Raw genomic sequence first — 14,001 nt, 5'->3', positions numbered from 1 at the left:
AAACCAGGTAGTTACAAATTTCCATTATGCACTAGTTGTGAGCTCTATCTTGCCCATTACATCTTAGCTTATGCCAAGAGAAGGAGTTCCTATTGCATTAGCAGAATATATCTACTGTTTCTTCCTTTTGAGGTAAGCAGCTTGATGGAGGATACAGACCCTGAGCTCTGCATATGAAGTATTTAGAGAAGGGCTATTCTGTCTTACATGAAAAAATGCTAGCTTTTGGCAGTTCATCTCTGACACATCTCTGAAGTAATTTCACAAAAATATTAATACACTGCACCTCACAACATCCTAAAAGGTAGGAAGTTATACCCTAAATCACCAAATAATTGCTGAAGTAGGACTATATTTTATGTCAAAAAGTTACATTTAATGAAAGCAACCAGTAGGAAATCCTATTAATTTTGGGAAAACAAAACTCATGTACCATGCTCAGATTAACTGTGTTGTTTCCAAATCTTATTCATTTCCTGAGTTTACAGAAAAGACAATTTCCCAAAATGTTTATCGAGATAAGGAGTGACAGAACTCACTACTACAGGAATGAAGGTTTTTTCTCAAGGTTTTGGTTTTTTTTTTTAATTGTCTTAAGATTTCAGATGATTATAGCATGTCTATTTTGTTAGGAAAGAAGCAGGTAGCATAAGATAAACAGAGGTTCTGAAGGGTCATCCCAAATACATTTTTAAGGCAGAAAAGTAGCTTGGTGAAAACTCTGTCAGTTTGATTTGAAAAAGCCAAAAGTCATCCTTGAAAGAGAAAAGAAATGGAAGAATGACAATTGGTGAGATTTTGATGTGAAAAAGGGTTAAGCATTCTGGCTTATTACAGTCTCCCCAAATGCTGCAGTCATCATTTGTCAAACTGAGTTTTATCCTGAGAAACCAAATGCACGGTGACAGCTTTAGAGCTTTTTGTTCTGAGAAAAACAGTTTTCCAAAAGAAGCAAATAAAAAAGGAGGTAAAAAGATTGGGACATATCTGTATTCTTTCCTGATATTCTATATACATGTTGGGCATCCTTAACCAGCCATTTCAGATATTACTTTATCAAATTTGGTGCCTTTCTGATCTCTGGGAAAGTGTTATTTAGTCTTCTTATTTTTTTCCAAAATATTTTTGGCATGATGTGAGAACTCCTTCAAATTTTAATTACCTTGAGTGAAAAATCCTTCTGCTGAGAATTAATGGAAAGAACACTTAGAGTGCTTGAGACAGAATCTGAGCCTCCTTAAAAAGTATCCTCATCTTAGGTGTCAAATTTTGTATGTGCAAATGACTAGCACTACAGAAGACACTGCTCATTCTGGGTATCCAGGCAATATTTTTGGTAGATAACCATGCAACTTTTGTATGGGAATGACGAATGAACACAGACAAATAATCTCTTGTCTTTTAGAAATAAGCAGTTACCTATGCAAATTCAAATGCTTCTTTGGATCTGAGTCAATATCTGGTTTCCTACTTCCGCAGACAGTTGGAAGATCAACTAAATATAACTTCCAAACCTCCATATTCTTTTTGTTTGCTTTATAAATGTAATATCAAACATAATGACCAAGTATTCATCCTTTGTATGTCTTGTGCAAGCCAAATAGCACATGCAGAGTTATTTCTCTTAAATATCTGGCAAGGCATATGACTGTTAGAAATTTTGACTTGGTTAAAACAAAATTTATCTCATGTTAAAGCATTAGAGAAATGCTGATGAGGTCAAAGCAAATTCTCTGATAAAGCTGTAAAATCACCCCAACACACAAACATGTCTGAATCCTGCCATTAGGCTCTCATGCAGTCTGTTTCTCTGCAGTGAGCAAGTAGCTGTAACCCTTCAGTGCTGCAACTGAGTTTAGCAGAGACAATTGGGAATTGAAGTTACAAACACAAAACACACTAATTACTATATAAAAAGGAATTTCATTTCCACATTGTTTTTTCTGTATCACCACAGAAAGTATTGTGTGGATTTGTTAGCCTGTCCACAAAGAAAGATTTCCACTGTTATTTTTTAGGTATAATTTGGGCAAGTGATGTGGTAAAACAGTTCTGTAAATCAAGTGAATATAGTTCATATATGTATATTTCACTTCCTTCCGTAGGTTTCACCCATAATGGGCTTTGTCTGTGTGTCAGAGTTAGAGACTTGAAAGAAAAGTATGCTGTGAGAAATTTTCTGACCACAGTGTTTAGTTACATATTTGGCTATTAAAGCCTCTTTCTAGCAGAAATTATTTCCTTAAGAAGACAGAACTGAAAGGGTTATGGTTTGTTACTGCAGCAGTTACCAGCAGACAGCCATCTAACCTTTGGTACTTACAGGTATTTTATGGCTCTTGATCATATTATCAAATTCTTCATTAATTTTTTTGTATTTTTCTTCAGTGCGTGGGGTGAGAGCATAAGAGGAGTCAGGATCAGGGCTTTCACAACCTTTGCTTTCTTTCTTGTGCAATGCCTGCCAGGTTCAGAGAAATATCAGAAAGTAAAAAAAAATGAAAAGGAGCTCAGAGTACTTACACATAATCTTTGCCTGCTGATCATTAGATCAATATCTTCATTAATTTTTCTGTACTTGTCCTCAGACTCAGGGCTGTGACCTACTGAATCGTCTGCATCAGGGTCTGGACTGTCACAGCCATTAAGTCCTTTCTTTCTCAATGTCTGAAATACATAATTTGGAAAGTTCCATCCTTGACACAGGCTGCAAGAAAGACTCAGTAGTGTTAAAGAAACACAAACGGCTCATCATAGGAAAGTTTTACATTATGCTTTAAGGAAAGAAGGTGACTAATGATCCACCACACTGATGCTGTAGGTCTCCAATTATGAGTGCCAAGTGAGGACCATACAGGACCTTTCTGCTGAAGCTGGAGCCAATCAATAAAGAATGAATCTGGCAACGAGCAAAGTACCTATGCTAGTATCTCCCCTGCTCCATGATCCCCATATCCCACAGCATTTAGGGTTTAAGCTAAACACACAGAATGCAATTTATTTTGACATAAACCAAATGTAACATATCTATCCATACTGTTTACAGTGGAATACACTGATGTCTTTCTTTTCTTTTCTGAAGGATGCAGGAGGAGGAAATGAAAAAAGAATCAAACCTGCAACATATTTAGGAATAGATTTCTTCACAGAAGAATAATAATTACCTAAATTGAATTCTAGGAATGACTTTAGCAATGTCATTCCTAAGTGTGTATGCTTTTGATAGTACAAGAGGGAGGGCAGAGTTGATAATATGGCTATGAAATAACAATGAAGATCTTCTAGACATAGTGTTTACTTTTTATTGACTACACTTACAGTGCTACAAATGCACAGGGCTGAAGCTTAATGTACTGGGAAAAGCACTGCTAAAACAGATGCTTAGTGAAAAGTCAAAATGAAAGAATTTCATGTTCAGCTACTCAAATACTCACGACCATGTTTATCATCACTAAGATAGCAGAGTTGAAAAATCTTAAAAACAGAATGAAATCAGTAGCTTGCAATTCAGAATAGTTGTCTGGCTTCAAATAGGTTTTAAGTGATCTACCTTTACAGAACACCAAAGAACAGCCACAGGCCATATTAAGGTAAAAGAATATGAGAAAAAAGTGTGGACTCCTCAAGTACAAGCAATAGTACATAAAGCCAATATATTAATGATTCTCATATTTAGGTTCAAGAATATCTCACTCAAAAACTCTTCAAAGTCCAGTTGGCTGTCTACAAATTTTTAAAGTCAGCTTGCAGTCCATTCTGTGTTGAAACCTGGCTGAGCAATATCAAGTACAACGAAAATATCACATAACACCTAATGTGTGTTAATAAGTGGCTATGCTTGTGCTGTCTGTCAGTGTGGGATACTCTGGTTTCTTTTTGCCTTCTTAGAATGGTTGTGTATCATCTGAGCTTTTTGTTCCTTCAGGAATAGTATATTTCATAATTATTTTCTTTATGAAAATGTTTGGCTTGCTACTGTTACTACCCTTAAGTATTGTAATGTCATACCTTGCTCTCATACTATGGAAAAAACCCTGAACCTTCCATTTTCATCAACTAAGCAAAGTCATAGTGATCTGCCCTAAGAGTTCTGACCCTTCCAATCTCACATTGTAGACCTCTGAAACAGATTTAGACATTTGTGGAAGGGTGGCTTAATGTAGGTCTTTCTTTTCAAACTTCATGTCTATAGACACTTCAAGTCAATTCCACAAGCTACTTCTGACACACCAATAAAATTATAATCTAATGGAATAAAAACTTGAGATGCTAAAACAACCTGAATGATTCCCTGCAACTTTTTTCTCTCCCTCTTCTCTCTCTTTTTTCTTTTAAATGTTAAATGTTCAGTTAGCAAAACAGACATAGTTGTGCATGATATCTACTGCTAGTAGCTTGAAACAAGCCAATTAGAAAGAGGATTTTGCAATCAGCTGCTGTTTAATACATTTAATAGACACAACAAGATATAGTAAAAGCAAAATGTCTCATTGTAATCTCAACTAACATTCTTCTCTTCATGTAAGGACAAAACAGTTGTCCTCTAAATACATAAAATATTCTGTTTCAAGATTAGATCAAGCTGTCCAGACATGAAACCAAGATCAGCACACTTGGGACCATTTCCTGAGCTCATCTGATTCACTGATGGAGTCCTGCTGATTCCCGTGGAGTCCCTGAGGACTGATGAGGATGTGAGCTGGACTAAATGGCTTCCTCAACTCCAGGCTTTGAGATGACAGACAAAAAGAAATATGAAAACAGAAGAACAGGAGGAATGTTTTGTAGCCTATTTGAATCTTTTCCCCTCCTATCCATTGCAAATCCTTGTCTACTGCATTCACAAGACTGTGTCTGGGTGAAGTAGATGCATCTTGTCCTTAGCATACTCACAATGACCTAAAGCTCTGCAAACGATTACGTAGCACTCAGGTGAAACAGTTGCTACTATGGTTTGTAGAGGTTCAGGGATGCACTGCACCTTTCAGATGCTCAAAAGAGGAAAGGCAATGTGAGCCAACATATGTCTTGCAACAATCTCCAAAGATACTGGATTCCCTCCCATGCTTTTATTACTTATTTACTTTTACATTATTTTCATGCTTTTAGAAAGCAGGTGGCTTGCCACACAAGGCAGAGAAAAACCAATCTCTATTTTCACCAGAAAAGACAAGAACCAAATTTAATAAAATTTTGTTGATATTCTACCCAAAAATAACTTTAGCCCTAAAGAGTAGAGGCAAACTTTTTCCTTGCAAAAAACATCAGTCTAGTGTGTTTGGCTGGTACCTTGGCTGATGGTGCAAATCAAGCTCAGTAATGCAGACCACCACATCTCAAAAAAAAAAAAAAAATCAAAACAAACAAACAAGCAAACAAACACAGACACAATCCCCCAGCCACTGCCAACAAAACACCACACAAATCCCAAACTAAAACAGGACATATTTCAATGAGATGGGTTAAGGCTAAGCAACAGGAATTTCCACATATATGCTGGACTCAGAGGCACAGCTCCTAGCTTTGTGAGTGCTGGAACTAATGTCTGGTCTCCTGTGAACTGCATTTTGGGGTAAAGTGCAATATGCAGAGAAGATCTCCTCAGTACCCATCCTTCTGCTGATCTTTGCTGCTTCTCTCTGTCAGGACTCAGGCTGCAATGCTGCTTCCAGCGGGGAGTCTTTCTGGGAGTAATTTCTGGTTTCTCTTTTTTTGCACAAGAACGTATAATTTTCATGAAACTTCACTGTCTTTGAGACCTCTCTCTTTGCCCTAGATTTGCTTGGCATTGAATAAAAACTGAAGTTTTAAGGGAAAAGACAGAAGAACAGATTGATAGATTCCACAGGGACTGGAATGCACACACTCACATCACAGTCCTCCACTGGAGAGGAGAGAAGGCTGGAAGTGACAAACTCTGCACTAAGGCAATGAGTTGTATCAGACAGAAAGGGCAGAAATAATGACCCTGAACATCTTAGTGTTATCTCTGGCATCTCAACATGCAGGCTACAGTTTTCCCTATCGTATTACCTTGTTTGTTATTTTACTCTCCTTCACATCATTAACTACCACATTAAATCTCTCATTTTTTTTTCTTCATTTATTGTTGTGCTTCAACACAACACACATTCATACAGCACAAGTGGTGCTGACCAATATTAAGCTGATTAATCCTTTCTCACAAGCTCTCTGGACTTTGTGTCAAGTTTTCCTCTTCTCCCCTATTTTGTGTAACCTCTTGAAAGCAGAGCCTGGTTCTGGAGTATTTGACCCAGTCTTGCAGTGATTTAGAAACAATTTTTCTTATGATGTTAAGCTGTCATAGCCTTTTGCAAACCCTGGAAAATAGCCAGACCTATCACATTCTCCTAGAGATTAGCTAGTTTCCAAAGATTTAATGACTATTCAGGGAATTTTTAAAAGGATAAAATAGCACAATTGTGTAGCACATTGCATTCTAGAGAACTCCAAGCCAGATTTCAGTTATTTTTAAAGAAAATAAGCCATTTTTCAACTACGGAAGCTCCACTTCTTCCAAGCAATCAAACAAGTAATTATATTGGACTCCAATAACCTAAAATCAGCCAAAGCATATGAACAACAAAATGGTTAAAGAAAAACAACCTTTGACTGAAATCTCCATTGCCAGCAACTAGTCCAAATCCTACTCTATAAACCTCAGAGGAGAAGTACTAACTTAGTGACATGCTGACTTCTGTAAAATGAAGTATAAACAACTATTTTCTTTCATTTCATGCAAAACTTATCATCATTATGGAAGCTCAAAAGAAAATATGGCAGTAACACCCAGGTCTGATGTTATCAAGGCAATGCAAATCATTGTAATTTTGAAGACTTTTGAGGAGGAAAAGCCTTTTGTTTTCCTAATCTAGTCTCTGTTTCTGCAGTTTTATCCTCTGTTTGTTTTTTTTAACATTTCTTTAACAGAATGAGTGGAGAAGGTTAGAATTTATTTTATTTTTTTCCATCTCATCATTTAGTTTGTCCATTCATATTTTTAATAGGTTTATCTGCTGTGGAAGTGCTTCTCATTGCACTCCAGGGCTTGGAAATGCTCACAGTATAGTTGCCAAATTAAAAGGCTAGGTCAGTTGATGAGGCTCCCAAAAGGTTCTGACCAACCCACTATGTTCCTTTCTGATATCCTCTGCAATGAAGACCTAACAAGGTTAGGTTAATCACTATCTTCATTTGTGTAATAAAAAGTGTGATCTCACTGGGTCTTCATCTGTAATCAAACTTTACAGTATGGAAAAATTCAGAATTGCATGTCTACTTCTACAAATTCCCATATCTTTTATGTTGTCTAGAAGCCACCACAATGATCTTTAACTGACAGACTGACTGGCGACAATCCACGGACTTGCAATTTTGTAAATACATTTGGCATTTCACTGCCATTTGACTGTCAGAAAAAAACCTTCAAGTGCCCTCAATTTTCACTATCACTTTCTTTCCCATATCTGGATGGAATAAATCTTTTAGCCACAAATGAAAAATGGTTTTGTCTCTCTTCTTTTCACTGGACCTACATATTTACGTGGTAAAGAAGACAATAGCCAATTTCAAAGGAATTATATGCTATTGTGTTCAACTGCTGTATCATTTATAATCATTCTATGATTTCAAAGAACCTGGCCAAATTTATGGTGGTCCCCCAAAAGAGCAGAAAATATTTAGACATGGGCGTGATTCATTTAAGCATCAGTTTGCTCTCTGTGCAACAGAGATATTAAAGTTAGAAAGTGTTGAGTGAAGAAAACCTCCACTATCTTCTTGGTTATAGAATGATGAAATTTTATGATGAAATTGCATGATACAATGTATGGTGCAATCAAGTAATGAAAGGTTCTACTCAAATGAAAAACACAGAGGAAGAGATGGGTTGCTATGGGAACCACCCTTCTGAATTTCCAACTTATGTGTAACTAAAGTCTCAAATTTTATGTTCCATTAACATAGAGTTCATAAATTTTTACATTTAATAATGGACATAAACTAGTATGCTGGTACTAATGTACTTTAATTGTATATTTAGGAGAATCACATAAAACATTATTATCTATCAAACTCCACACACACAAAAATGTATACCAGTAACACAGAAAAATGGAACATTTCTTACCTCTTTTCCAAAAATCATAAAATGTTTTTGTGGTTTGCATTCCTTTTGAAACAAGCTACAGAGCTTATATTAAGCTGAACTTCTATAGCTCCATGCTAATCTTTTTGTTACTACTTTGTTTTTACCAAATTTCAAAGAAAAAAATTCGGTTGTCTGGTACTATATGTCTGTCTTCTTCAAATGAATACATGTAAATGTGTTTTTCACGACAATACACCAAATCCTCTGCTTGGATTTGCTTTTGATTTTCACATGCTAAGTGATTATTCTCTCCTCCTTCAAGTACCTTCTCTAATCACACCTCTTGTGAAACCAAACAGCACCGACAGCCTTTGCCAGTAACACCTGCTTCTCTCTGCTTACAAATGATCAGCCAATGGATTGACAGTATTAGTACATGTGTACTGCAAGCTCAGCAGGGCATGAGATCTCTACCTGACTAAAGAGTTCAGTCTATCCTCTTCCACTCATGCTCTTGTTGTGTACCAAGGCATCTCTACAGCATTTTGCAGTGTGGGTACAAACAAAATCCGTTTTTTCAAAAGGGCAATGGGATAGTGGGATTTTTGTTTCTTTGTTACCTATAGCTCTGCTACCTAACCTGGGTATGGGGGAGCTTTGGAAGACAGTGCACCTGGCGCAGCCCCAGAGCATCCAGGACTTGTCTGTTTGTGCTGACCCTGCAGCCTGGAGCAGACTGGTCAGTGCCACCACATCTGCTAGTGCCTCTCTGCAGTGCCTCTCCTCCATCTGTATGAGAGAACTCACCTTGCTGTGCTGCTGTGCCTACATCTCCCCTCTGGAGAGTTGGTGAGGCTGGAGATGGGAAGATGGCAGAGGTTTGTGTGCTCTCTAAAAGAGATCATGCAAAATCCCTTTCTTTAATGTTCAATCTTGTCAACTTGCAAGTGCTTTTTGTTTAGTATAGAGTTAAATTAGACTGGGTAACTTTGGCTTTTTAAGTATAAGAAGTGTACGTCAGATTCAGAGATCTCACAGTGGCTAAAGTAAGCCACATATCTTTTGGGATTTTCTCTGAAAGAAACAAAAGCAAATCACATGAGGACTCCAGCATTAAAGCTCTATATTAAAATTTCTGCTAATGCATAGTCACTTGGTCTGTTCAGCCTGGAGAAGAGGAGACTGAGGGGAGACTTAATTGAAGTCTACAACTTCCTCATAAGGGGAAGAGGAGGGTCAGGCACTGATCTCTTCTCTGTGGTGACCAGTGACAGGACTCCAATAACTGCCATGAAGTTGTGTCATGGGAGGCTTAGTTTGGATATTAGAAAAAGGTTCTTCACCCAGAGGGTGGCTGTGCACTGGAACAGACTCCTCAGGCAAGTCATCACAGCACCAAGACTGACAGAGTTCATGAAGTGTTTGGACGATATTCTTGGGCACATGGTGTGACTCTTAGGTCTGTGATGTGCAGGACCAGCAGCTGGAGTTGATGACCCTTGTGGATTCCTTCCAATTCAGCTTATTCTGTGATTCCTTGTAAACTTACAGCCCCCTACATTCACAATTATTTCATGGGACATGCAAAAGATTTCTGTCCATCACTTGTAAACTGTTTTTAAAAGAATTTATATCTGAAAAATTCCTGAGGTTCTAATTAAGGATATTTTCTCATCCTTTGGGCTTTTTCCTATCCATCATCATGGTGCAAAAGGTCTGACAACCCACAGACCCCCCATGGCAGCTGACGTAGGATTCCTATGCCAACCGTCAATGGAGGGGATCACATTTCCTGGGCTCTGAAAGAGGAGATGGCAGCAACACCTGCTGATCCCAGCCACCCGGGAATCCACGGGGGGAGAGGAGCATCAAATGACCAGTGGTGCTGGCTGGCATGATGTGGCTGCAGCCAGCAGGGAGCGGGTCCCCAGAAATGTCATGCATCCCTGCCATCTGCACCTGTCAGTGCCAGCACCTGCTGCCCTGTGGCCATAGATGGCTGTTCCCAGGGCTGCGGTGCTGATTGGGGACACTCCGCTCCTGGCTGCTTGAGTTTGTCTTTCCTTCACCCATGGTGCTGTCACAATTCTCAGTTCTCATGTGGTTGCAGCTACGGGAGTGCAGTCTTTGCTCCTTACAAATATATGCACATAAATATATGCGTGTGTATCTATACATTTATATATATATTAAAAAATAATATATGTATATGCATACCCTCTACTAAATCACATCTCAGCACCTTTTTGTTCAAATCTAGATGGATTTTTTAGAAGTGTTCACACTTGCATGACCAGCTTCCATTTGCTCTGATGCAGTATAATACTACCTTAATATTGCTGGTGTGCTGCATTAGTGGAGTTAAAAAAAGGGATATGTTTCTTCAGACAAGACTGGCATTTTCTGAATAATGGATTCACATGTGAGATTAATTGGAGGTGTTAAGATTAGTGACATAAATGTCATGCTGACCTAGTTGTGATTACAGCTTCTCATGCAATCCCCTCTGTAAATATCTGAGGTTTAAAAAGGAAAAAAAACCCCAGCTTTCAATGAACAGAATTTCTCATAAATGTTAGTAACAATTCACTGTAAAATGCACTCTTTACACCCAAAGATGGTATTCAAATGAAACTTCTGTGCAGATGTATTCTAAACCTGTGTTTGAAAAGAAACTCAAATTCTGTTCTGTTGTATTAAAAACACCGGACAACGGCCCAGAGACTGGCTGTCAGTGTGTTATGCACAAAATTAGCAGATTATTTACCTTATGACAGGTATTCTCAGGATATTTTTGTTTTAGTGATGAAATACTTATGAGTGCCTTTTGAGTACCCCAGCAATTCTAACTCCTTACTGAGGGCTCAAAGGCCCAGGCACTTCTTTTGAGTTATGGAAACATGGAAGATGTAGGTAAAGGTAAAAACCATGAGGTTACTCTCCTGTATTTCCCACCATTCTTTCTGCATGGTGTCCTCCCATGACTGTATGCTTTCTGAAGAATGAAGGCTAGCATCATAGCCTAGTGGCAAATGTCTCCATTTTGCATCCCCTATCTTTTTACAGAAAATAGACTCCCATTATTTTTTGAGATACAATATTTGCAGAACAACTAACTCCATGAAGAAAAAGCTTCTATATTTTAGCTACTTCAACTAGTTCACTGGCAGGAGCACCACCATTCTGTAGCCAGGCCTGGAAGCTGAGGGGTGCAAAGATAACCTAAAGCCAGAATAGTTGCATTTCTGACTCACCTTTTGCCCTTGACCACAGCAAAATATCAGTTCACTATATACCTGACTGATTTTTCAATCTCATTGAAATGCACAAAGTATTTAAATGGCCAGGTTTTCTCTAAGCTTTATTGAGCATCTTTGAAAGAGAACAAGATATTGGTGAGACATAGCATATTTGATTTGTACTAGGTTTTGCTGTCAGACACAGAAAGTGTATGAATGGAAAAATAAACTTTACAGTAGTGCAGAAGAATAATTTCAGTTTCATTAGGGAATATGAGGTTCCTTAAAAATAAACACTGTAATCATCAACAGGTTGTTATTTCACTTCTTTCTTTTTATGCTCGTCTATCTATAATCCTCCTCTGGCTCCAGCCCTTCCAGATGGAGCACCATCCTCAACATTTTCATTTGTGTCTAATTTAGTCAGACATATACACAAATACAAGGCTGAAGTCAGATCTCACTTACACTAGTGCAAATTTATAGCTGGATTTGGAACAGCTGTAAAGATACCAGTCAAGATATTCTAGATGTACAATGGTGTTACCAAGTCTGTTACATCATTGTTGCTAGCTCTTGAAATATAGAGTATTTGAAATATGCAGGGCTTAATATAAACGGCTGCAGAAAAAATTAACTATTTCAAAGGCAGATGGTGTTTTCCATGATATAAATGGTAACCTTTAATACTAAATGACATATTCAAAATACTTTAGAAAAGTGAAATACAGAACTTGAGAAATGTGACATACAGAAGAACACATATATTTGAAAGAATTTTTTTTTTGTCACAAAAGCCTGTTATGTGAAAGAATAACAGCTGTAAGGAATTATTCTTTGCATATATTTTGAGCATTATTTATGTTCTAAAAGATCCATAAGAGATTCTGAAATTATATCTTTAGTGACTGCTTCATACAGTATTAAAATGCAACCATCCTGGGGAGAATATATCGCCAACCTGTGTAGCTTCACTAGCCACTGAAGTTTTCAGGAGTAGAAATGATGCATCCCTCAGACAAATAAAAGTGTAACATATGATGTAAGTTACTTTGGATACAATTTTTCCCAGATTATGAGGCAAACACCTTTACCCTCAACCATGGGGCCAGGTGACTGCGACATTTTGCTTTTCTATTTCATCTGAAACAGAACACTTCCAGCAGCACTGAACTCTGCAGCACTGACTCAGCAGTGAAAATGCCACCCAGTGAGACAAGAACACCATTTCCTTCAGCGCCTGGGTTTTCTTTGGAGGTCTCCCAAAAAATCTTGAATGTATCAATGTTCTGAACAGGTTTGTTTTTCCTCTCAAAATTGGAACATTTATTTTATAACAGATCCAATGACAGGGTACTAAATTAAAAAAAAAAAAAAAAAGGTACCAGCATGACAATGAGTAAATGTTGCTGAATAGCAGTTTCTTCTATAGGAAAAAAAATGCTTCCTTTTATCTTCATAGTACTATAATTACTTACCCATTGGTAAAAATGCCCATACCAATATATTTTTCAAAAATGGTGAATTACAATAGAGGCTAGATCCCTGAAACTCTAGCCTCCTCTTTCTTTGCAGCACGGAGGCCTTAAATAGCACAAAGCAACAACCATCAACTGAGTGTTCTGCTGAGAGTGCTGTCACCAAGGAGAAAGAGAAGGAAGGCTCTTCACTAAGTTTAGAGAAAGCAAGTTACAGGATTTCACAATCCAAATTGGCCCATGATTTTAACTATGAAAACAGATAACTCAAATGATGCAGAATTTTATATCTAAGATGGCTTTTTTCCTGTATGTAAGTTCTGTTATTTACCAGAAACATTCGTGCAAATTGTATCTATCTTTAAACAGCTGCTAAAATCTCTAGACTATGATATGTATTTGTCAGCTTATCAAAGTGTCATCTGATAGAAACAAAGAACTGGATTTTGTTTTCCCATGGAAAAGCCTACAGGAGTGGTAAGATGCAGACAGGAACTTTACGAGCTGAAATTTGCAGATACATTAGCTAAACACTAGCCAAAAAAAGGAGTGAGAAAGTGCAGTCAGAAGTATGGAGAAGCTCAGTGAAACTCCAGAACTGGATGATTATCTTCCAAAGCTGGTCCTTCAAAACAATGGTTTTCCTCAAGCATAACTTCTTTAAAAGTCATACTGCTCCTATTGCTCTGCTCTTCCCTTGAGATGAGTAAGTACTTCTCTCAAAAGAAGACAATCAGAAATGACAAAGTTAGCAAAAAGTTGTCAGATTCTGAAAAGCTTTTTGATAATTTCCAGTCAAGGGTATTCTAAATTTCTATTACGACAAACTGTGCCATCATGGAGGCAGAAGCCCCTTTACATAAGATTATCCAAGGATTAAGCTGTTACTGTATAGCCCAAGAAGATGCAGTTTAACTCCCACTTCTCTTACTGACTTCCTGCATGGGCTTTTTTAAATTCACTTTTCTATAGTTTTCCCTCTATAAAAAGCTGAATAATAGTTACCACTACCATAATTGGGGTGCTATAAGAAGGAAACCCCAAGCAAGTGGTAAAATACTCAGTCAGGAGTCTAAATTTGGTATAGAGAAACAGACCGACCCTCACATACACCTGCAGAACCTGTCTTTACATTCTGCCCTCTGAAGCTGTCAAATTAACAACGTGATGGTCA

At 37.7% G+C, this 14,001-nt stretch overlaps 1 protein-coding gene across 14 annotated transcripts in view; it reads right to left on the bottom strand.

The window, feature by feature from the left end:
- MEF2C (myocyte enhancer factor 2C) overlaps positions 1–14,001 on the bottom strand; it is a 125,671-nt gene that overhangs the window by 34,757 nt on the left and 76,913 nt on the right. For 11 of the 14 annotated variants that reach the window (XM_042013254.1, XM_042013259.1, XM_042013260.1 and 8 more), the window contains one exon: positions 2,524–2,667. In XM_042013254.1, coding sequence (XP_041869188.1) covers positions 2,524–2,667 — 144 coding nt within the window. Of the gene's footprint in view, positions 1–2,323; positions 2,462–2,523; positions 2,668–14,001 lie in introns of all 14 variants that reach the window. The other 3 variants (XM_042013261.1, XM_042013255.1, XM_042013258.1) reach the window with 1 other exon arrangement.

This window comes from Corvus kubaryi, unplaced genomic scaffold (assembly GCF_017639235.1).
Source record: "Corvus kubaryi isolate FWS band 111438036 unplaced genomic scaffold, C.kubaryi_AGA036_p1.0 split1-37296, whole genome shotgun sequence".
Classification (NCBI taxonomy): domain Eukaryota; kingdom Metazoa; phylum Chordata; class Aves; order Passeriformes; family Corvidae; genus Corvus; species Corvus kubaryi.
The sequence above is the reverse complement of the archived record's forward strand: the minus strand, read 5'-3'. Positions and strand labels throughout refer to the sequence as shown.